The sequence below is a fragment of the Polyodon spathula genome, chromosome 2, assembly GCF_017654505.1.
Source record: "Polyodon spathula isolate WHYD16114869_AA chromosome 2, ASM1765450v1, whole genome shotgun sequence".
NCBI classification, from domain to species: Eukaryota; Metazoa; Chordata; class Actinopteri; order Acipenseriformes; family Polyodontidae; genus Polyodon; species Polyodon spathula.
The window spans coordinates 91,483,243-91,508,276 of NC_054535.1; the positions used below are offsets into that span (position 1 = coordinate 91,483,243).

At 36.2% G+C, this 25,034-nt stretch overlaps 1 protein-coding gene across 1 annotated transcript in view; it reads right to left on the bottom strand.

Moving 5' to 3' along the window:
* The window catches only part of LOC121303635 (metalloprotease TIKI1-like), a 70,211-nt gene that overhangs the window by 41,358 nt on the left and 3,819 nt on the right, over window positions 1–25,034 (bottom strand). The window contains exons 3-4 of the mRNA XM_041234441.1: window positions 515–661; window positions 130–304 (exon numbers count right to left, since the gene is read on the bottom strand). Coding sequence (XP_041090375.1) covers window positions 130–304; window positions 515–661 — 322 coding nt within the window. The remainder of the gene's footprint in view (window positions 1–129; window positions 305–514; window positions 662–25,034) is intronic.

Genomic DNA, 25,034 nt, shown 5'->3' on the forward strand with positions numbered 1-25,034 from the left:
AAAAATTGAATAAATAAGCAATTTTGATGAAAGATTTAAGTTTTTTTTTTTTTTTTTACTCTCAGAAGGCACAGAGATGTCAGCTTTGTTTTCATTCTTGTATATCAATATATTTGTTTGGTGTCTTACCAGCTCCAAATGCAAAGAAGAAGTTCTTGTCTGGATGTTCTTCAAGCAGTGTTTTTACCCTCTTCCCCATCCTCTCATTGCGTTTGTAAATTAACTCTTGTCTGAAGTAGCTATCAATCTCCTGGGCAGTGTTTTGCTCACTGGGGGGCATAGTGACATTGTTAAAGTTGGGGACCTGGAAAAACAGAATCAGATCAGCTATGTGTTTAATGACTGGACCAGGAATTGTAACTGGGTATCTAGATTTGTTGTTCATGGCTGTCTGTGTCTTTTTTCTTACTGTGATTGGATAAAATGTATTTCTGTATTTCTTTTACATTGTAAACTTGAATGGTGGTTATACAAGTTTAAAACATAACTATGGCAAAACAAGGCAGGCTCTTACTTGGGACGAGTCATGGCTGAATATGATGGAATTGAGGTCTCCACAGTTGTAGTGCTTGATGAGGTCATCTGCGGTATATGGCACCTGAAGGCTGCCAGCTCGCAAACTCTCCTGCTGAAGCAGTGTCTGGTTCAGGGCAAATATCACCTGGCAGAGAGATAAAGACCATTTAAATGAAATGTTCAGTTACCATGAAGAATCCCAACTGGAAGGCTCTCTGCACATTACTGCCAATGAGTGACCATGAGACTGTCAATACTCACTCTTAGAGAAGTGGTGAGTACTTGACTAGACAACATGACAGGAGGCTCTTGAGATCACAATGACTACGCATAAGCAAACCACCGGCATGAAAGCGTGTTAAAGAAACAACAATTTTAGCAGAAATTAGACCCCTGTCAAGTTATTTTATTTAAAAATGACTAAAAGGTGTATGGGCAAACAGGACATCACTTTAAAACAACACATAGAATAGCCCTAAAACAAATTATATAGATGGTAAGACACATATATAAGATATGTCTTGTTTCCAGAATTTTTTTTTTTTTCTCCTACTGATTCTTAATTCACAAATACACATTTCACAAAGTAAGCTTTCACTTCAATTACATTCACTCCAGGGTCACAAATATTATCAGATATTCAGTCCCAGGCTGGACCACCTGACAGAACTTCAGGCAGAACCTCTTTATTTTAACCAAACATTACAGCAAGTGCTCCTGCACAGTTAATTATACCCTCTCATTTAAAAGGCACTAGATGTAATGATGTAAGCAAAAAAGACTTTGAACTGAATGTTATAAGTTTCTGAATACTTATACTGTAATAACTGAGTAACTGCTGCGTGGCTCTACAGTTAAGCTTCTTGTAAACTGCTGCTAATGAGCCAATTTACATAGTATTTTAATGGACCATTTCATATTTTCCAATTTGCTTTTCTAATTAAAAGTTGTAGAAGCTACTAGTTTCTATTGTATGTTGTATAATCTCAAATTTCCAACATAATTATTTTTAGCCCAAAACTCACAATGGTGTTTCAATTGAAAGAGACAGAAATTAACTAATATAGTAAAGGAGACTGGAATTATGTCCAATTTTCCTACACCATGATAAAGCATAGCAAAGTGTAGTTAAGCATGGTAAAGAAAAGGCAAGCATAGTAAATCATAATAGCTATGTCACAGACGAGTCTCTAAGTAATTGTGCCTTGTTCCACACCAGGAATTAACTCATGATTATGTTTTACCCACACTGGATAAGCAGCTGCTTAAAAATACAGTTATGCTTATATTTTGGCGGTTTCATTCAAATCTTGAATAATCAAGCTCTAATACCAAACACCACTTACAAAAATTCCATGAAGATAGAATAAGATCTTCTCTAACCTCTTAATTTAAGTGTATTTCAGTGTGAGAGGTAGGTTACTATCTTCTGCTTTGTGCAATCCACATTTAGGAGACTTGCAATGGAAAATAGCTGAATCTGACGAATACTATGTGCTACAGAACTCGCCGCAAAATGTATCAGAGAAGCGTATTAGATATGGTGCCCTGTAACTAGCTTTAATATGTCCAATTCACACTATAGTAACGACAGGTTAAAGCATGGTTCCATTAAACAGGGGAAAGGAAGCCAAACACCAGCAATCAATTTTTCTTGTTGAACAAGTACGAGAAGTGGAATTTTTATTTGAAAGTTGTGGTTAGTTTTTTAAACTCTAATTGTAAAACTAAAGAGAATAAACAAAACTATCCTCTTTGGTGGTGTTGTTTTGAACCCAGTGGGTAGAACCAAGCCAGAAAATAAGTCTTGGGGTTAAGCCACACCGAAGACTGTCAATGCATCAGTCCCTTTGGGGCTTCCAAGTTAAGCAAAGAGTGTGCACAGTTTTGTTTTCAAAGTAAACAACTGCATGTAAACCTGAATGGGCTTCTTCTGATCAAGGCCAGTGATGTATTTTATTATTCCTTTTTTTTCTCCTGGGCATGTATTGTCCCATCATGAAAGCATCCTGTGTTTATTCTTTTGCCGAAGCTGTGCCTGCCTTTCTTTACACCCCCCACCTCCCTCCCCTTCTCACTGCTTTTTTTTTTTTTTTTTTTTAAATCAAAGCCTCCGCAAAAGTGTATTTTCAGAACAAAAGTAACTTATCAAAAGTCTTTAAATAATAAAAATTCTCTCTTCCGCACTGACCTCTTTCGATTTTAACCCCCTCTCCAGTAGTATATATATATATATATATATATATATATATATATATATATATATATATATATATATATATTGCTGCAGGCCCCTTTCTCATCCTTGAGATTTCTTCAGCTGTCAGGTGACACTTTTACTTTTGCTGTCATTGTTGGAGCAGCCTCATAGGATAAGGGGGCAGAGCCCAGCAGATGCCTTTTTGTTTGGGACAAAAGACCCCCTGCCGTCCTCTCCACTCTCAGCACTTTCATCCACCTCTGATCAAAGCGCCACTCTGCATATGAAAGGGGGCCGGCATTATGTGACTCAAATTAGCCTATCGCCACCCCGCCAGCCTCCAAACCCAACAACAAAAACCCTCACATCTGTTCAATCCAAGCCTCATCTTCTGGGTTTTTCTCAGCCCATTGCTTACAGGGCCTTTCAGCCCCTTAAATGATGGGGGGTTTATGGATCACTCGTACAGAAAAAAAGAAAGAGAGATAGTGAGAGAGAGAGAGAGAGAGAGAGAGAGAGAGAGAGAGAGAGAGAGAGAGAGAGAGAGAGAGAGAGAGAGAGAGAGAGAGAGAGAGAGTGAGCCGAACGAAATACATTTCTGCCTCTGCTCCCCCCCTTCTTGTTTTCATCCTGCGAGTCACTGGATGTGTTTTCCCAGTCCCTGAGCTCCTTTTCACGATTGGTAAACTGTCCCCTCTGTTTGCCTGCACATGAACCCCAAATCAAAGTTGGCTCAAATTAAAGCTTCATTGCCTATGAAAGTCAATCATTCCCCTTTGTAATGTTAATACAACTGAGAAGGGGGGGGTATTTCGGCAAGGAGAAAAGCTGGACTTTCTCTCAGAGATGAGCCTACGCCTTCAGAAGTTTATGTCCACAACTCCACTGAAGTTTGTGAAGTGGAAGATCATAAGCTCAATGATTACACATTTGGATTCAGCACTCTCTTTTTTTGAAGGGGAGAAGGGGGAGGGTAGGGAGGGTGATGTTTTTGTATTTCAACCTCACATAGCTTGGTTCTTATATATATATATACAAAACAGGCACAATGACAAGCATATTTGAATGTTTAGTCTTTGTAAGCCTGTTTTGCCTGTCACTGTGATATTCTACATCTGCAGTGAGGCTCATGGTACTGAGAACTGCATTCACACATAGTCATGAGCTACAGCAGAACCCTTATATGAAATGATAATCCTGGTACAGCAGAACAGTTTTGTAGCAAGCAGACTGTTTTATCATACAAAATCTAGGCTTCATGTCTGAAAGCTTCTAAATATAGCAACTACTATGTGTGTGTCACAACCATCCTGTCAGGATGTGTGCAAGCTCCTGTCAGTACATACATTATGACAGTTGAGCAGCATCACCTGTGTTGACAGTCTCGGAAACTCCCAGCTTAAACTTTGCCCTGATGCTATCTTTGCACTGAGACAAGAGAAAAGATATCTCTACTTAAGGTGTTTTGCCTGTGAGTGTATCATCTAATTGAAAATGTGCACATTTTTTTTACAGTTACATTTACCACAGTGTAAATTTAAATCATAGCAGTATTAACTCCATCATATTAATTCGTACTTCAGTAGTTTCACAACACAGTCTTATTCTTAAAGTTCAAAAAGGTAAGCCTAGTGTAATGTTAGTTGCTGGAGAAATTCAGCAGGTAAATGTAAACATGCACATTAATCTGAAGAGTGGACTCATTTAAATATATCCTGGACTCAGTTATCCATTGTCAAGTGGTGGTTAAATGAAAGTGACTGCTATATGAATTACTGCTGGCTTCTATAAAGCTGCCTAATTCCTACCTGATTGGGTCTTTGTAGTATAGCTTTCTGAGGTATTATTACTCTCGTCAAACAGCAACCTCTCCCAAAAACTCCCACTTGCCTGTAGAAAATCCTCGGACTTAGCAGCTTGGTAAATGGATGCCACTAGTACAGCTACTCTTTCAGCTGCAACAGCTAATGCTTCTCCGTACTCATACAGCAAAGGCTTTGTAAAGACAGTACTAGACAGTTTGACTGCTACATGCCTGCCAGCAATTTACAGGCAGTTGACCTTCCGAAATGCAAAAGTATGGCTTTTAAAGAGGCACAGTGATTGACAGATTCTGATTGATTCAACATCCCAAGGGATACCGAAACCATACAGGTTTGGTTTTACCATTTCTTTGAAAATGCATACTTTCTAATATAAATAAATAAATAAATAAATAAAAACGATGCTGCTTCATTTTTTGGTATTGCTTCTTTTCACAACTGGTACCCATATCATAAACACTTTAACCCTTTGCAGACCTGTATCGGACCAGATCCGACATTACAATTTTCCCTTTCCAGTCCGATGTCGGACCCTGTCCAACATCAACAAAAAGACTTCAAGCACAGGTCTCTAGTCATTTTTTCTCTAGAAAAAGCTGAGAAAAACCGATAGGAGCTGAGATAACACGGACATAAGCAAACAAGATAGCTGCTTCCAGATCCAGTGCTCAAAAAATATCGATGACATTTACAGAGCTATTTGAGATGTTATAGCAATAAAATAATGACTTGGATCGCATTATTGAGGAGTTTGGTGATAAAACAAGTGATTAGGAGAGAATTTATCAGTATTCATGACTATGAAGAGGTATGTGAAACATACAACGAACTAGGAGTGGTGCTTGGCTGGATGCAGTATTGAGTGTCCTTTTGATATGCAGTGCCTTGTAAACCTGTTTTACTGTGAAAAAAAAACTTTTAAACAGTGCGTGTAAAATAAACAGCAAGTGTGAAAATAAAAATTGGACCTGACATGCCTGACAGGCGTTGAATAAATTGATTGCTAAGGGTTAAGGAACCCTAAAATAATATATTACCCATGGTTTGCGTTTTCTGAAAAAAACACAAAAAATGTTTCTAATGTTAATTTTGTTTTTTTTGTCCCTGTGTAAAATATAAAATCTAAGGCACAAAGCAGGCCAACGCTTTTTAACCAGACTTTTATCAGTTTGTTAAAAACCTCTAAATGATGTATCTTAGGTACCTTAAATGTAATAGGAAACACCATATTACTGTAAACAAAACTCTTTGTAAACCATGTGTTCTGCTCATAGTACCAAATAAATGGCACCCTCTTGCTAACACCTATAATGTAGCTGGTGTGTATTTATATACCTTTTTATTGGACCAAAGCAGATTAATGACCAGTTAACGATTCCCACTAACTGGTCATTAACTTGCTTTAAAAGGGCTTATAGTATTGCTTAAATATGTGTAGTTTCTTTTTTATAGATGTTGCCACAAAACCAGACCTTTAAAGGTCACAAGGAGAGTACTGGATATGCCCCAGAATGACAGCACACCCTGCCATGACATCTTTGTCCTATCCTGTGATACATATGTGTGTGTAGTCAAATGCAGAAAGACGGATGCCTTTATTATTTCAGGAGTTTGATGTTTATGTGTGTATGTAAAACAGGTTTTGGTTCACACTTTGGCTCAAGTAGTCTTCTGAGACTGTTCTGCTCTACTCTGCTCTTGCTTTCAGGAGATAGAGGGGCAGTCTGATGGTATATCTGTCAGGACTAAGAACACGAAATCTTGGAGATTAAGTTACTTTGCTCATCTACTCTGAACAGGAGGCTGGAGTTCCAGAGGTACAGCACCAGGGCCATTGTTAGACAAAAGGATTTTATTGTCATTAGGTTTGGAAGAGAGCTATTTTGACCACACCATGGGGTATATTATGCCAGCTGGCATAATTTACAGATTAAAAAGATGTCTGTTTTATTGAATATTATTCAATTTTAAAGCTAAGTTTTTTCATAAAAGTCCATAAACATTAGTGGGCCCTATTTTGAAGCATGGCAGATTTTCTGAGAGGAATAAAACAATTGTTAGCAAAACCAGCAATAACTTTTCAAAACCAGCAATAACTTTCAGGAGCTATTGAATATATTGTTTTGAGTACAGTTAAATCGAGTTTATTCCTCTCTAAAGAAATTCCCTTTGCATTCCATTAGCTTTGAAATAAGACCCAACCCTCAGTGTCTTGAACTACATTTTAGCAACACTGTTTTTTTTTTTGTGTTTGTTTTTTGTTTTTTGTTTAAAAAAAATTAAGATATTGCTATCGTAACTGAAATAAAACATACTTACTTTAAGTAAGTCCTCAAGACAAAACACAACAGAACTTTTATGTTTGCAAGTTCTCTTTTAATTACCAACATGTGGCAGATATTTGAACTACTGTACTGAATTAGGGTTTTAGGCAAAAGACTTTAAGTGGTCAGGGTTTCTGTGGAATCTTACCTTGTAAATAGACATAGCTTTCAGTTAACCATTTTAAAAATGAGCCATCATTGTGCAAGGTTTCCACAGCTATCATACTCAATCTAGTGTTTATACAGATTGAAATTTAGTAAATGCATTGCTTTCAAATGATAGAAATCTGTATTTGTTTTTTTATCATTTTAACTCATAACATATTTGTACTGTGCATTTGTAATACTGGCTGAGCCCTTATATAGGCCTTCATCCTTTCATTTCAATTATTTCCTAGGACAGCCAGATATCAACAAAGAAATGCCTGAGAGACAATAGAAAAACTGACTGATTATATCTGCCAGGGCACTTCTCCAGGCAGGAAATATGGACCCCGTTCACTGCTTGGGCTAAAGCATTTAAGACTGAGTTGTGTTTTTATTGATATAATTACCCAGCACTTGGTGGTGAAAGATACCTTCCTTCTGTCTGGAAGAGGTGCAGGGAGGGGGTTGTGCTCTGTGGAGACCTGCCCTATTCGTTTGTGCTGTAGCTAACTGACTGACTTCCTTACCTCAAACCACTCCTGGGTCTGGTCTCTATAGACCCCCTAACGCATTTCCCAATAGCACTCATCACAATCTTTGTGAAGCTTAACATTTTCCTTAATGCAATTTTAAAGGAATTGTGATTTGTTCATTTCAATTAATAAAAAGCCTTTAGTTGGAAACCACAGTAGGAGTGATTTGATACATTTTTCTTGTAAAGGATTTTACAAAAGGATTTACAAAACAAAACAAAGCAATACCACCTACACTATAACATGTTCTGTTTGTGCAGATTAGGACTCTCGATTTATGGACATTTTAACCCTTTTCCCCTGGAGACTACAAACGCCTGATTGAAGATGCAACTATGGAGAATCAACAGCAGTTAACAGTTGCATAGGAGAAATAAGCATTCACTGTGGGTTAGTGCATATGCCATGAAGGTTGTCGTTAATTGAGTCATTGAGGGATAAAGATGTAGGGTACAAAGAGTTAAACATCCAGCCTCTTACGACAGACAAGGTTTCTCAACTATTCAGTTTATACATTGTTTTAGATTGCCTAGCCCTGGTGTTCAAACTCCCAGAATTATATTCTACAATGTATTAAAACTGATGTAAATCTGATTTAGGATTATTACACAGCAGTGACCTCACAAAGTGGCTAAATGAGACAAAAGCCATTTTACCAATTCCAAGCAAGCACTACGGAAATTAATATAGAAAAAAAGTAATGAAAAAAGTATTTGCTATTTTATATGAATGCTTTTTATAGCATATGCAGGTCATCCTCCTATTGATAGGTAACACTAAGTTACAGAGGTTTGAATATTACACATATTTCACAGGCAGTATCATGCAATGAAACTACATGCCAAAGTGACCTGTTCAAACAGTAATCAGTCAAGACTACCACACACTAAGAGGGACATTTGTTCTGTTATGTTACTAAAGTAAAATGAGCTTCTTTCACAGTATCTTGAAGCTAAATAAACATTCTAGTAGTCTGGGCGTCTGTTAAGATGCGCTGTGGTTGAATACACACTTGTTTAAATAAGAAGGAATGTGTTTGTTCTCTGGCGAGGGCAAGTGCTAAATAAAGGTTGTTATGGACTTGCAGCTCAGAAGGTTTATGTCTTGTTCCTGCTCCGGTTTCACCACTTACCAGCTAACCTCAGCTGCTTCCGATCAGCCTTGGAGGAGCTGCCTAACATTATATCAAGTTCACATCTCTTCCTACTCTCTGCACAAACACTCCTGAGGGCTGAGTTTACCTTGGCCTCCAGCCCCCATGAAATATTTAGTATGTCGGGATAAATCAGCATCAAAAAAGGGCAGGAGCATTTAAACTGACAGCTTCTTTAAGCCTGATGAGTTGTGCAATTCACCCAGCGAGAAGGTTGCGTCCAACAAATGTGAAAAAAAAAAAAAAACGAACAAAGAATGGTTTACAAGTTGGGAAAAACAAACAAAATTGTTTCTACGTCTGGAATGTCTTCTTGTTTTTTTAAACAAAATTCAACCTTTGGATCTGAAGTTATTACAACATTTCACAAGAAGTGTCACTTTCCAGGTAAAACTTATGAGGAATGCACTGTCTGAAACATTTGCCTACACTTGTTTGATTTTTACTTACCTATTATACTTGATGTTGCCTGTTCAGAATAATTGTATATGACATTTCCTATTCACGTTCTCCTCACTATTCATTTTGCCATATCTGACCAAACATACTGGAAGTATTTGAACTGTGTAAATGCAGTTAAAGCCTCAACCCTTAGCTACAATACTCTCTTCATTCAATTTCACTAGAAGGTTCATTCACCTTAGTGTGGCTGCAAGTCACTGGGTTGCTTTTTCAACTATTCAACAGCAAAATTGCTCCTGTTAAGTTAGCAAAGGATTTTTACAAGCACATGAAACCTGGTAAACAAATGAATACTGCAAAATCTTGCAATTTCCTATTTTTCACCTATTGTAACAGCTGACATGTTTCAAATTCCTGCGCATCTGCTTCAATGTCTTCATGAGGAACTACACAGCCACACACTTTCTGACGCTGTGCACTGTCATCTTTGCAAAACTAAAAAAGGAAATCTATAATTTGATGGAACAAAATCATTCATCAAGTTCTGTAAAATGCTATGCCTTGTGTTCAGGACCTCAGGCAACAGCTAAGACACCAGAGCAGATCCTTCATTGCCATTATACATTATAATCATTCAGTGTGTTATTTTCCCAGAGTATCTGAAATACCTGCTATACAGACAGGGTATATTAACATGATGGTGATTTACTATCCAGACCTAGAAACCGATTCATTTGCAACAGACCTACCTATTTTAAAGCAGCGCGGTGAGGTCAAAGATTTATAGACTCGAGAGCTGTTGATAGTCAGCTGCTCGGAACAAAGCTGTTAATGTAAGTACATTTTGAAAATGGCACACTTGCGTTCCTACACTAAAACTTAAAGTAAGCACCCAAGTAGCCAAAAATGTTTCCTATTTTATCTACAGGCGTGTGCAGGTTAAATAAATGTCTCACTGCCACGAATCACAGGTAGCAACAATATTTAACACATTGTTTAAATTGTTTAACCTGAGCCCACAGTTTGTGTAACACTTTTCCTGTCTAATTAATGTATGATCGTTTTGGAGGAAATATTGAATGCAGACACTTACACCTTTGGAATGCAGGCTGGTTTCAGATCTTGCTCATATACACAAAGGCTTGTGTACTAGTTAACTGAGCAACATTATTTTCAATAAACAAGGAGCCAGCTGTTTTTTTAAAGCTTATGTCTGTACAGCAACAACACAGGCCAAGTTATCAAGAGACATGTTTGCCTCCTGGCCTCAGAACATAGCGAGAGAAGGGCAACTGACACACCCAGTCGACTTTCCTCCAAACTTAAAACCACATAGCCATTCATTGCTGGGTTATCTGGAAGCAGTTATCTGAAAATGGTATTACTTTTAACACTGCAGCCATATACATAAGCCTTAGGTATCCAACTGAATTGTGTTTATTAATATATTTAATGCTCGCATTGTGATTATTTTTCTGTGGTTCTGGTATGCTTTTTGCTATCACTAAAGAACCACATTTGATAGTACTGGAAAGTAACATGCTACATTCTGGTCTCAAGCATTTGGAGTTTGGTCAACAAAATTTAGTTGAAGAGAAAAATCTGTAGGAAAACCATTTCTGTTAAGTTTGTTTGTGTTTCGACAGATGTCATTTTAATCAGCAACTGTTTCAGATTTTAACTTTCTTGCAAATGACACCAGCAAAGGCACACATCCTCTCACTTAATGGAGCACAGGAAAAATACTTTAGAAAGAAAGCTTTTGTATGACACTCAACACAGAAACCCTGCATTGCCTACAGTATTCATCACTAAATCATCATTTATTTATTGTTATATTTCTTTACTGGTGTTACTCTTAAGTAACTTGAAACTGACTGTGGTTTATTATTTTAGTTAACGTTTCATTAATTTTTTCAAGAGAATAATGCTGTTAAGGGGTGATTTCAAACAATCCATATAATTAATTTCCAAACACATCTCCACACTAACTCTTCAAAAGGCAAAAACCTGGACAACCTATTATATGTAAACCTCATGTCCCATAGCACCTGTAGCTGCTGATAGTCACCTAATAACTAATTTTCAAAATGCATTATACAGTGCCAGCCAATACACAGCACATGCAGCTACAAGTGAACCCCATACTTCTATGAATGTGGCTATTTAACATACAATCTGCATGATCTATTTTTTAAGAGCACACTAAGATATAATGCCTTGTTGTCCATTTACGAACTCTATTGATAACCACAAAAAATGAAATGCATTTGCTTTGAACTTCATGTAGAACAGTGAGCTTCTTGTCAGGTAGACAATGTTTCTGTGGGATCAACTCCCACACCCAACCGTCTTCCAAAGACAAACACTAACTGACCCAGAAAACAGGGGCAGTTTCACAAAATTGTGTGGAATTCATTGCAAAAAAAAAAAAAAAATTAACAATACAGGGACATTTATTGATCTGATATGTTTTTAGAAACAAGGATGGCTCAAAGTGTTTTACAAAAGACAAGAGAACATTGTAGAAGAACTTCAAAAACATACTTTGAAAATCAAAAAATACACTTTAAAAACCCACATACACGTTAAGTCAAAGCTATTTACCCCAATTCATCATTATAGTATTTTATTTTTTTTTTTCAGAAAGGAGAAACGCACCCAATAAAGTTACCAACCAAGACTTTTAATTCAGGGGCTTGAATAAAGTATTAAGATGTTTCTCATGCGTTTTAGACTGGTGGGTTTTTTTTTTCCATTCAGAAAAATATTGTGCTAATGACAGAATGTAGCTAATTGTTTTTCATAACCTTTGTCAGACAATCGCTAGAATTATTTAGATAATTGTCAAGGCCCCTGAATGTTGTGGAGCTTTTATTTTTTGTACAGACAGAAATGCAAGGTTCTGTCACAAAACTCTTCCGATCTCCTTTGAATTCACAATTCAAGTCCAACTTTATGTCAGCCAAGAAGTAAAAAGCCAAAGTGCCTCAATCAACATCTGGGTCATCAGATTGCATATCCTGATCAGCAGCAGACAAAGACACTTCAAAAGCTAGATGTCTTTGCACGAATTTGTAAAATTTTAAAACAGAAAATGATAACAAAGAGGTGTACCTAAACATGCCACCCCTGCTTATTTATTTATTTATTTTTGTATTATTATTATTTTAATTTGTATCTGGTTTATCTCCATTCTCTGGGGGGCATGGCAGAAGTTGGTTGGCTGACACTCAAGGCAACAGACCATCACATCTGGAGACTCAAAAGTCTGCCAGCCAGGTACGATGAAGAACGCTGCTTTTATCTTTACAAAAAAAAAAAAAAAAAAAAAAAAAAACATTTATAGTACCACCTTAACTCCCTCAAATTGAATAGCGTTTTTCTAAAAAAAAAAAAAAAAGCACAGCTTTTATGTTTTCCGACCCTATTTTAAAGTTCAAAGGCTTGTTTTTTTTCCTAAAATGAATTAACAATTTAGACAGTATAATACCAGTAAAGAAACTAGGAGTCATTAACTTACTGTTCTAAAGCAGCTCCCTCCTAGTTTTAATAAAAGAGATTAATTCCTTTCAGAAAACTGTTTTATTGCATACAGGTATGTACACTTTTAAGGGTTATACATAGTATTCTTAATTATAATAACTTTAAAAGAAAGATTTTAATTATAACTGTACAGATTAAAAATGATGTGTGGATACGTAAACTAGGGCACAAGAATAGCAGGCATCAGGCTGTGCAAGGTTCACTGCAGCGCTGAATCAAGATCTCTTATTGGATTGACACAGTCCTGAAAGGTACATTACAGAGGTTCAAGGGAAAGTAATCTGATCAAAGCAACATTAATGAACTTGATAACAGTTCTATTTTTATTTTGCGCACAGGCTGTTACTCATTAGATAAAGTGACAGCCGTGGCTACAGTCTCAATGACTGCACTTCCCCATGTCAGCGGCATGGGTGACATTAAACAAATGGAAAACAGCCCTTGTAAATGCAATACAAAATACCCGGCTTAAATTTCTTTTTAATTTATGAATGCCAAGTTGATTTGAACCTCCGGGAGTACATTTCTTGGATTAGTGTTGAATAATGGGGCAAGATTTGTGGTGAGAATTATTCAAATATTTTGACTAGCAGCTCCAAATTACATAGAACTTATTTAAAAGCCTGCATTTCTGACTCTAATGTCTGTATATAACTATGGAGGGGAAGGCTTAGCAATTCAATCCAACAAGCTGTGGAGTTTAATTCTACTACAATATGAGCCTTTTTATGTAAAGATTAAACACAGGCAACATGTTTTACTAATATTTAAATAATGCAATACAAAAACATGAATAATCAGTATTTGAATTGTATTTCTGTAGCACAATTTGACTTTCTGTTACTGGTTTAGAGAATATTTTGACTTGCTTCCAGACTGATTTTTAAAAGATATTGACCGAGGCTACAGTTCCAAGCTGAAAAAAAAAAAAAAAAAAAAAAAAAAAAAAAAAAATTGAACTGTGATTATATTAGTACTGGATCGTAAAGCTGGTTTCATTGTAGGTGTCATTTTCTTTTTACTTATGTTTACTTTAGTTTACTTTAGGCATATACTGGTGGGATAATGGCAGTTCTACTCAGAAACTAACTGGCTGAGACAATCTATAATTCATAAAAAAAAATTAAAAAAAAACATTAAGAATGGACCATTTTTAAACAGCTGTACCATAAGCTTTTCTCATATGCATGTGTTTTTATTGACAAATATGTGAAGTAAAATAAAAGGACTACAAGGTCCTTTAATACATAAAATAGTTTTGTGTTTAACCAAGAAGGTCTTTCTGTTGGTGGAAATGGCCTGAAAGTTATGTGAAGGAGAGGCATGGGCTTAACTCAAAAGAATGTCTTCCAAGGGAAGCATCTGTAGCCTGAGTGTCAGTGCTTGATGTTGATATGGTGCTGCGGAGGAGGTCCCACATCAACAAGGTAATTACAACTTGAGATAGACAGTGCAGGTCTGGGGGGGCTCCTGTTTTTCTCCCCATTCATCATTGCAACATTATACTTTCACACTGGAGTCATTTATCATGAATAGGTGACAAAGTTAAATATCTATCCTGTCAAACAGTCTTCAGGCTAGTCATTTTACAGGGGATAAGCATACAGGGGATGTGTTTTATTTTGTACATATGTTATGATACGATCAAAAGGTAGAACAAAAAAGGTTTTAATTATGAACAAAAAGGGATTTAAAGGGAATGTTACCTCTGATGGAACAATATTTATGTAACCTTGAAAATATGATATCACTAGGGTTGCCATCTGGCTCAATAATCTTGGACACTTTAAGACACTTTAAGGCCAGGTGTCTTAACTCACCTCTAAACCACAAATGAACCAATTTCAATCAACAGCTAAAGTGGGTGTGAATTGTGTGAGCGACTTCAATAACTGTATTTAATTGTTTAACTGTGGTGGCGATTCTATCTTGAGAGCATCATAACAATTACATTTATATTGCTTGAAATCCTTATCAAAATAGTGCAATTCCGCGGCTCCCGTGGCACATCCAGTAAGAAGTTGCTCCGTGTGGAGCACAGGATGCAGCCTATAGCCTGGACATGGCCGGTTCGAGTTCCGGTTATTCTTTTACTGACCGAGGACAGGAGCTCCCAGGGGGCGGCGCACAATTGGCCGAGCGCCGCCCAGGGGGAGGGAGGGTTAGGGTGTCCTCGGCTCACCACGCACCAGAGACCCCTGTGGTCTGGCCAGGCACTTGCAGGCTTGTCTGTAAGCTGCATTGTCCTCCAACTCTGTAGCTCTGGGTGGCTGCATGGCGAGTCTGCAGTGTGTAAAAAAAAGCGAGCGGGTAACACACTTCGGAGGACAGCGTGTGTTCGTCTTCGCCCCTCCTAAGTCAGCGCAGGGGTGGTAGCGGTGAGCTGAGCCTAAAAATAATTGGACATTACCAAATTGGGGAGAAAACAATAAAAATAATTGGAAACTACTAAATTAAATAAATAAAATAGTGCTATTCCACCGTTATAGAGTGCTTTGCACTCACCCACGCTCTTTTATTGTTTAATCTTGTGGTTAAGTTTATATTTAATCAAAGTGTTCCTGCTTCACACAGTCCCGCAATCAGACAAAAAAGCAAATCAGCAAGCTGTATAGGTCTGACGGATGGAAACGATCCTCGCAGGATGTAATTCCCGTCTCCAGGCAGGCGTGTGCTTTTGGTATTTAGCAATAGTTCACACAATTCACACTCACTTTACATGTTGAATAAAATTAATTAATTTGCATTTAGAGAGGTGAGTTGAAAAACCCGGCCTGTCTTATAGTCCATAGTCCCGAGATTACGGAGCCAGGTGGCAACCCTAAACGGTCAAAGGTCAAAATGAGCCCCATTTGATTGCGGTGTTACATAACATTGAAAATATATATCTGGAATCTCAAATGGTTTATATAAGCAGTTGGAGTAGAGGCAGTAACAGAACACAAACTCCCCTCACAAGTATGCTTAACAACCATAATAATTTATCTGCTCTTTAATGTAACTTAGTTATATCTTCCTAATTATACATCATTACTATAGTTGTATTCCTCTCTGAAAAAATGTGTGTTTGTCTTCGCCTGAGAAGATTCAAATTGTTTTACCACCACACAGTACAAGACAAAATCCCCTCCAGTGTGTGTCCATTGATAGGAAAGAGACAGACAGCATTTAGCACTTTTCTGTTAATCGTGTATTAGCACATCAAGACAAGATGTGTATCTGCCAATAAAGACACAATGACCTTGTAATTGCTGATAACTGTTACAAATGCATGTTAATTGTGGGGGGAGTGCTGATCGGTGTAAAGAAATCTCACAGCATGAGTTGCATTTCCTAAGCTGCACAATCCGTCAAAAAAAATGGCCAAATGAAAGGCTCACAACAGATTAAAAACAAACTATAATTAGGATAGTTGCTACCAGGTTGCTTGTGCAAGGATTCCACAAACAAATGCCGTGTTCACAAAACATAAAAAATATAACTGCTCTTGTTTGAAATTGTTCTGGCTTATCATACTTTATGTGCGCTTAATGGACTTTGCACGTATAAGCAAATAATTTTACTTTAAGTCAACTGCTTAGTTGAATTCACTCTTAAATATAATTATTTACTGTATTCTTTACTTTGCTCTTATTTTAATTTGATCTTATTTTCTACTGATTTTATTGTACTTTATAACTTCTCTTAACTGTAATGTTATATTCTGTACTGTGATATTTTGTGATAACTGTAAGTTGCCCCGGATAAGAGTGTCTGCTAATAAATAAATAAATAAATAAATAAATAATAATAACGGTTCTTGCATGGAAACATTATGGGACAATTTTCAGTAGACATACCCATTCTTGTTGGCTGGTCTGCTGAGTGAACTTGCTGATTAACTTTACAAGCCTGTTAGCATATGAGTAAATCCTTCTGTGCAAATGTTGATGTAAAACTGATATTTATTATTCTGTAAACTACACTTCAGTCCTTAAGTTCTACTACTGTTTTTATGACCTGGCTTTCAAAAAAAGACGAAACTCAATTATTCCTTCAATCCGGCATGACATTTAAAACCTGGAAATTACAACTCTCAATGAGTTAGTTATTTATTCCACAACTTCAAAAACTCAATCTTAATATTTTCAGTAACAATAAAGTAACTAAGTGTATTTAAATAAATGTATTGTTTGTTTTTAAAATCATTACACTCACAGGTAAAGACGGTGGTAACCCTTTAGTTTAGGTATTTATTATAAGTGACTATAAACAATAGCAGCAAATAAATGGCAAAAGTGAAACCACCACATACAACTGGTGAGACAGACATAAAAGTAAGACAGAAAGACAAACAGACCTGAAAAGACAGGCAGACAGACTATATCCATTATAACTGATAATAAACAGCAGCAACAGCAAAAGACAATGGTAAAAGTGTAATAATACCGTGCTACCCTGTTATAACGCAGTTGTCGGGGTCCATAATTGGAGACCGCATTATTTGTGTATCACCTTATATTGAATATTGGCATTTTTGTTCCCGAAATGATTTACATGGCAAAATTAATATTGTAGTGAACGATGGAAAATGAAGGAAGGAGACAGTTTACATGTACTCGAATCCACAGTTTATTGGGCGTTAATTCCTGGCCCCTGTCAGCCTGGGCCACACCAAAAACAAAGAAAGAGTCTTGCACATTCACACAGCAGCTTGTCTGAGATGTCAGCTCTGTCCGCGTTGATGTGGGCTTTCATGTCCCCGCCTACCCGGATGTCAATCAATCTCGGCTGAGGCAAGCTTACCACTTCCCCACACACACACACACACACACACACACACACACACACACACACACACACACACGGTCCATAGACCAGTCTTGTAACAGTATGTAAATTCCGGGTCATTACAATATATACAGTATAATAGAAACTGCTATTCCACCAGTTTAAAGTTTACACCAGTTTTATTTAAATTGAACATTTTTTTTATAATAAATGTTGTAAACTGTAAATAAATAACACAGAATCCAAGGACGTTTATACACACTTGTACTGTTTCATACTTGTTTTGTAACATTAACGACAATTTGTTTTTACTTTTAGAAACAAAATACAGTGCAAGCACGGAAGCTTTAGAAGTATTATGTGTCCCAGTTTCAACTTAAATGGGTTTAAATACAGTAATGTAAAACAACAATAAAACCCAATTGTGAGTCAGATTCTATTATGGAGGAAGTGGGAGCCACGACCTTACCGGGTTCTAACCGATTTCGCACTGTAATTGGTTGCATTATAATGAGGTAGCACTGTAGTCTTGTAATTTATAATCACATGCTATAATTGTTAATAGCATCGTGGATAAGTATTTGTGATAAGTGAATTCTGAGTAAATGTACACATGTGCTCAATTATGTAGTTTAAGTAAATGTGAGTAAAATAATTAGCTTTTTGAACCCCAAAGTTTTATTAGCTGTGATTAACTAAATGAATGTTACAGTACCAAGCTATGACCTCCTTAGTTATTTCTACAAGTGTTGTTTGTCGGAGCACATTGTTAACAAATAACACCCAATGAAACTCATAGAATGTAAAGAGTCCACTGACTCCAGAGACATCACGCCAGTCACACAGACAGAGTCTGAAAGACAATATCTGTGGTATGTGAATTTATGTAGGGTCAGGGAGTTTGGTCACGACTCCTATACATCTAGAAACATCAGGTTGAATCTTCTCCTACTCTGAAATGTATCTGATATGCAGTGGCACCAATACATTATTTAGAGGTACTGTAAATGTCAATATCCATAGTTCCTTATATTATGATTCAATTGAGTAAAATATTCCCACTAAAGATAAGTAACTAACTTTAATGCCTATTAAAAACAAGGCTTTTGGCCAATACATAAACAAATAAATAAATCAATAAATAAATAAATGTTAATTGAAAAAATCTAACTTACTCATGTTAATTATTGGCAATTGAATACTTTTAAAAGACTGTTTCATGGGTTTACTAGTGATGGCCAGCATGCTGGAGTTGTTTTAAAACCGCCACTGTACTGTATGTATGTAGGATTACTCCAGTATATTTAAATAAGTACAATATATTAAGACTGCATTCAACTAAAATATAAACACAGTCAAACAAATTGCATTATAATAACTAAATATTATTGCAACGGGATCTGTAACCCTTCGAAATGTGTCTGTGTCTTATTTCATCCCCACAGGCTATGCTCTAGATGGCATCAGTAATGAAAGAGGATCTTGAATTACTAGCCCTGATGAAACATTCTACCTGCTGCATCATATTACTATTTGGGAAGGGACCTATATTTTCCCCATTGGGCATTAATAAATAAGCCACAGGTTTCCACATAATGCAATCCACATGGAGCACATGGTGCTCAATATAGTAATTTGGATAAAATGCTGATCTCCAGCCCAGGGTTGAAGTTTCTCAAGTTGAGGCATTATCTTTGATATAGGGTCAGTTGATCGAAGCTCCAGATTTTTACATTGGGCAGTGAAAGTACCCAGAGTTTCTTATTGCAGCGTATTAATGAAAAGAGCTTTACTCACATGGATCATGTTATGTCAAGGCCAGGGCGTGGTATAATGGATGTGTGCAGGCAAACTGAGATTTATTGCTTTGCGGTTCAATTGCGCTAAGTGTCTGAAGAATTGTAAACCATTTGTTTAACCATTTGATGGCAGTTTACCACAAACAACAAACTCAAGTCAAACTAAAGAACTGAGTTGATCTTTTAAGTTCTAAACTTTATGTTCATATCAACGCTGTGATACCGATTTGCAGATCCACTGAAGTGAAAAAGGTATGTTCTGTTTTGATCATCGATGTGAGGTACCGGTACACAACATATAATACATTTCATTATTGTTTAGGACTTTTTTTCTCAATAGTTCTGCTGTAGCCCACAGTGAAATATGACTGCCTACTAGTTCAGTTTGTTTGATTCGCACATGTGCTAATGGCAGTAATAAAGCAATTTTTAGCTGCTGCAGCTCTTCCCTTGTCCATGATAGGGTTGAAGTGAACGTGCTTTCATCTCTGTGAAATGTAATTAACACAGTTTAAAGAGACAGTGTGTTCGTTCTGTGCAAAAAAAGTGCCACCAATTATAATATGCACATTAATCCAGATCCCTCTCCTAACCTGCCACTTTCTCATTTTTGTACAACAATAACCAGATTCTGCCAAGTCAACGCCCCGGTTTGAACAATCGCCCACCCCAACTTTTAGCTGAAAGTAAAATGTTCACCATTCATCTCCAGTTTTTAATAACCATGCACAAATAATACTTGAATAGAAAACACTGAATAGAAGTTTGTTGCTCTGTGCATTAATGATTGAGACAATTGCTTGCATCATCAATGAGGAAAGTTCAGATGATAAAGAGTTTGGAGGTTTAAGCTCAGATGATACAGACTGCAGTCTGACTGATTACCCTTTCCTATTGTTATGCTACAATCTATACTTTGGATTTTTAATTTTTTTTGTATTGAACAATTTAATGCTATAGTGCTATTTTGGATGCTACGTTAATTTATTATTTCATATTGTGTTGTCACACTGGACACTCCAGTTTTTTACTTAGAGGTATTATGTAAAGCATTTATTTTAGTGGACTAAAAATGTCACGTGTTTATATATATATATATATATATTTTAAATCCAGCGACTTGTACTCTTGCGTTTGTCACCTACAAATGTGTTTTTTCATGATGTGCCTTTGCACTGCACACTGTACAGTAGCTTTAAAGTTTAATGTTTGTTTTGTGAAAATATTTGAAATGACAAAACAATGGACATACTGCAGCAACTTTGAATTGTATTTCACCAGTCGGTAAATCAATATAAATAAATATAAATACGCCAAGCAATGACTTACTGATTCTTTAGTGTGCCTGTGTGCTTATTGCATTGCCTAATTTTAAATATAATCTATCTTCCTAATGTTAATAATGGCTGTAATTTCGCCCCTGCCTGAGTCAACGCTCCACCTTGACTTATACTTGAGACATTCTGCACTCTTTGTTTGTTTGGGGTATAATTGGTTATCATTCAAGTGCAAATCAAATCACATAAATGTTTTTTTCTGAAATCACATAAATGTTGGCTGTGGTAAGTGTGAATTATATTAAGTTTTTTTGCTACCAAAACATGGATTTTATCAAGATATAACATATGTGAGAACTACGTTATGTGTGTTTTATGAAAACTACATTTACATGGCTGCCAACATGTAGTGCTAAGCAATTTTTTTTTTTTGTATCTAAATACCTATTGCCCATTTCTGAACTGTACATCTGTTTACCATCATTCTTCTTGACAGCTTTCCAATATGCATTTTTTTAATTACATTTCTTAGTTTTTATACCGTCTTAAAGCTTCAGTTCCCACAATCATGTTCATGTTAACATTAAAATGCATTGTACATTCTTACGTCTTTCTGTGCAAGACCCTGCTCATACAAAAGTAGGGTAAGTTTGTTTACATCCCCCAAAGGTTGTTGGAAATTAGAGACATTTGCTTTCCCTTATTGAAACCTGTTTGCCACACTCTGAGTTAACAAGGTTTGCTCCTAATACTATTTCTGAGTCTGTATAAGCTGAACAGAAATATTAGAACATAAGAATATTTACAAATGAGAGGAGTCCATTTGGCCCATCTTGCTCCTTTGGTTGTTACTAGCTTATTGATCCCAGAATCTCATCAAGCAGCTTCTTGAAGGATCCCAGAGTGTCAGCTTCAACAACATTATTGGGGAGTTGGTTCCAGACCCTCACAATTCTCTGTGTAAAAAAGTGCCTCGTAGTTTCTATTCTGAATGCCTCTTTGTCTAATCTCAATTTGTGACCCCTGGTCCTTGTTTCTTTTTCAGGTCGAAAAAGTCCCCTGGGTCGGGACTGTTATTAAAACGAATGGGTGAGAAAAATTAACGTAAGTCTATATACATGACCAACTAGCAGCTTTTCCAGATAGTGGAATGATCAAATCTTCACACAGCCTATAATTTATTTATTTATGTATTTATTTTTGCGATGATGTTTTTGAACATGTGAAATGTGAAACACAACATATTTGAAGCTGACAGACAACAACCTGGGCTTTTAAAGTTGAAACCTTCATGGACACTTTTTAATACAGAAACTACATCCCAAAACAAAAGCAAAGGGTGGGAAAGCTGTTTTAATGTGGTCAGCTATCTAAATGTGGCAGAAAAAGCTGGACGCCTCTCAGGCTGAGAACATCCGTGCAGTCACTGCTAGTGGGGAAGGAAAATTCACTACTGCTGTACTCTCAGAAACACAGCAAACGCTTGTTCAGTTTACCGAAGCAGTGTCACCTTATCTGATTTGTACCCATAATAATCCTTTTAACACAGTGCTGGGCTATTACACTGACTACATTACTGTCTGTAGTTAACAGTTTTGTAATTACATATATCATATTTTTTTACATAATAATAATAATAATAATAATAATAATAATAATATCTAACACAGATGAACTCCATACATTTAACATCTTAAGACAGTCATTAAAGATGTTTTCCATGCAATAACTGATCTCTGTGATCTTCCTTGACTGGCATATTGTCACTACTGTAAGTACTTTTGGCACTGCATTCAATCTATAATTTGCTGTGGTTTTCAATAAAAAGCCAAACATTGACTCATTTTTTGAGAATGAAATATTTGAACCAATGAAATGAGTTTTAGTAATAGACTTAAATTTTCCCAGATTGTTTAAATATAATGAGTGGTGCCGATTCCTCACCTGTATATGCAACCGCCTGCTTGTTTTTTGTAGTTGTGATTCATATTTCAAGGGTTCCCATGTAGTCTAGGTCGGCTAAGCTGTGCCCTCTAAGCCAAAGCTGGTGTAAACTTTGCTTTGTAGATTTGGCCCTGTGATGAAACTAGATATTATATTTCTAGATTATGTTTATTATTGTATTAACACAGAGCCACTGAAATATGATTGTTGGAAGAATGGCTTCGTTTCTGTTTTTTTTTTTTTTTGTGGGGGTACATGTCTTTGCCTTATGATTTAGATCAGTGTCGGTCAAAACTTCAAGTGATGCGGGTCATTTTAGAATATCTCAAAGGGTTCCTCTATCCACCGGCAATGATGTGAGCAAGAGTACAGTAAACTCGACCAGTTATCATTATCATGGCTTTATGCAATAAAAATAAATAAATAACTATATATAGATATATATATATATATATATATATATATATATATATATATATATATATATATATATATATATATATAGAGAGAGAGAGAGAGAGAGAGAGAGAGAGAGAGAGAGAGAGAGAGAGAGATAGAGATTATATATATATATATATATATATATATATATAATAATGAGAGGGAAATCAAGGAGGCTTCAAAACTTCTTGCTTATCAGTGAATATACATCTAGTGCCGACTTTTACATGCTTTGGTTTTAACCATTTGAGATTTTTAGAATTCTGGTCAGTTTGTGAAAAAATATTTTTGCATATAAAAGATTCATATCAGGGGGTGCAAGTGACAAAACCCGATAAAGCTCATGCTACTGTTTGCCATACAATTTCTGTATTGCACAGTGCACACTTTCACAACAGTAGAATGGAAGCTGATAGAAAACCAAGTCAGATTTGCTCATAGACCCAGAAAAAACAGAAACCACAGACTTAGATGAAACCATTTAGGACTAATTTTTCTAATAAAAAAATTTGAAATAATAGGAAGTGGCATGCATTCCTGAAACACGCATTGCTGAAACAACTTTACTGATGGGTGTTTAAGCATAAACTGTTTACATGATACACCCTATTTCTGTAGTAATCCCTTCAGCTAAATTGGAAATATCTATGTAATCTGACAGGAGACCAAATGGGAAATATAAATTAAAATACCTTTAAGACACAGGGGGCAGGTGTATAAATGAATACATTTGCACCTCGCTAATGGCTATATAACCAGGGTGCAGTGTTGTAATCCAATGTAGGCAGAAGTGATTGCCAGATCAATCAATTGTTTTCTTGATCAGCATGCTCGCTATAGCTGGTGCAGAACGCCATACTGATGGAATCACAGTGAGAAAAAGAGGGTGGGGGAAGCTGTCTATTCAACTAAAACAAGAGATACAATCAATTCATGTTAAACACACACAGTGCAAGAAAGGAAATCCACTCACGACCAAGAGAGACCACATATCATAGTGATTACTTAAACATCCAAGGCATCAAACCAAAATAATCTAAAAACATGGCTACCATGTTGTTTATATCTGTGGTTACTTTTAACTTAGTGTAAACTCATGGTACAAGAAGTTTTATCTTTTGTCAGACTGTGTCACTGGACAAGCCCCAGCTGTCTCTCTGGTAAGAACAGGAAGCCCAGGCATACAAATCAAAATATAGCAGCAGCTTAAGAAAAAGTATGAGAAATGTACTAGTTTGTTACAATTAACCCTTATATTACCCCTTCTTACAATCACATAGAAGACAGTATGAGGCAGTTACAGAAATTACTAATTTTAACCACTATGGGTCCTATTCATTTTTTTTTTGTTTTTTTTTTTTTTTTTTAATTAATTTAATTCGGTTTGATATTGTATTATATGATTTCTAGACTGTTGACTTACTTAGCAATAGTTAGGGCATGTTTCATGAATGCCAAACTAATTTGTAAAAACACATTTATGAAAGAAAACATTATTTAATTTACTCATGAGATAAACAAATATCTTTAGAAATCCCTACCAACAGCCCTTAGTTTCTTAGTGCTTACAGACATTTGACGATGTCATTTTTAAGAAAGGTTTCAATCTTTGAAGTCTAAACACCTAACATACCGGAAATCAGGGGTTACTGTTTACGTTTCTGAAACACCTAAAGGAGACAGTTTAAAAGAATTGAAATAGCTATTGCTGACAATGATAATGCATAATTGTGGTGCTTTTACACGTCAAAGATAAAAAGTTAACAATAACTGGTAGGTGAATTTAGTTTATATTTGGAAATGCACAATTTATGTTTATGAAACAAACGGTTGTCTGTTTTCGACTGTTACATGTAATTTCTGTATAATCCCTTTAGTTCCGACAAGGTGTTAGTGCAAATTCCTAAAACTCAACAGGTTCTTAGTGAAAACATCAGCTCTGAAAGACATAATTGCCAGACTTTTACGTAGATAATCTCCTAGTTTTCATGTAAAAAAGAAGAAGAGGGAATTTAGTAAACTTTTTTGAAAATTTAATAATTGACATTTATTCCAAGAATTAACAAGAAAGTCACAAAACCACTTGTTCAGCTGACTCACTCCACATCTGCTCTTGTTCATTATGAAAAGATACATTCCTACTACTGCTGGTTCCAAAG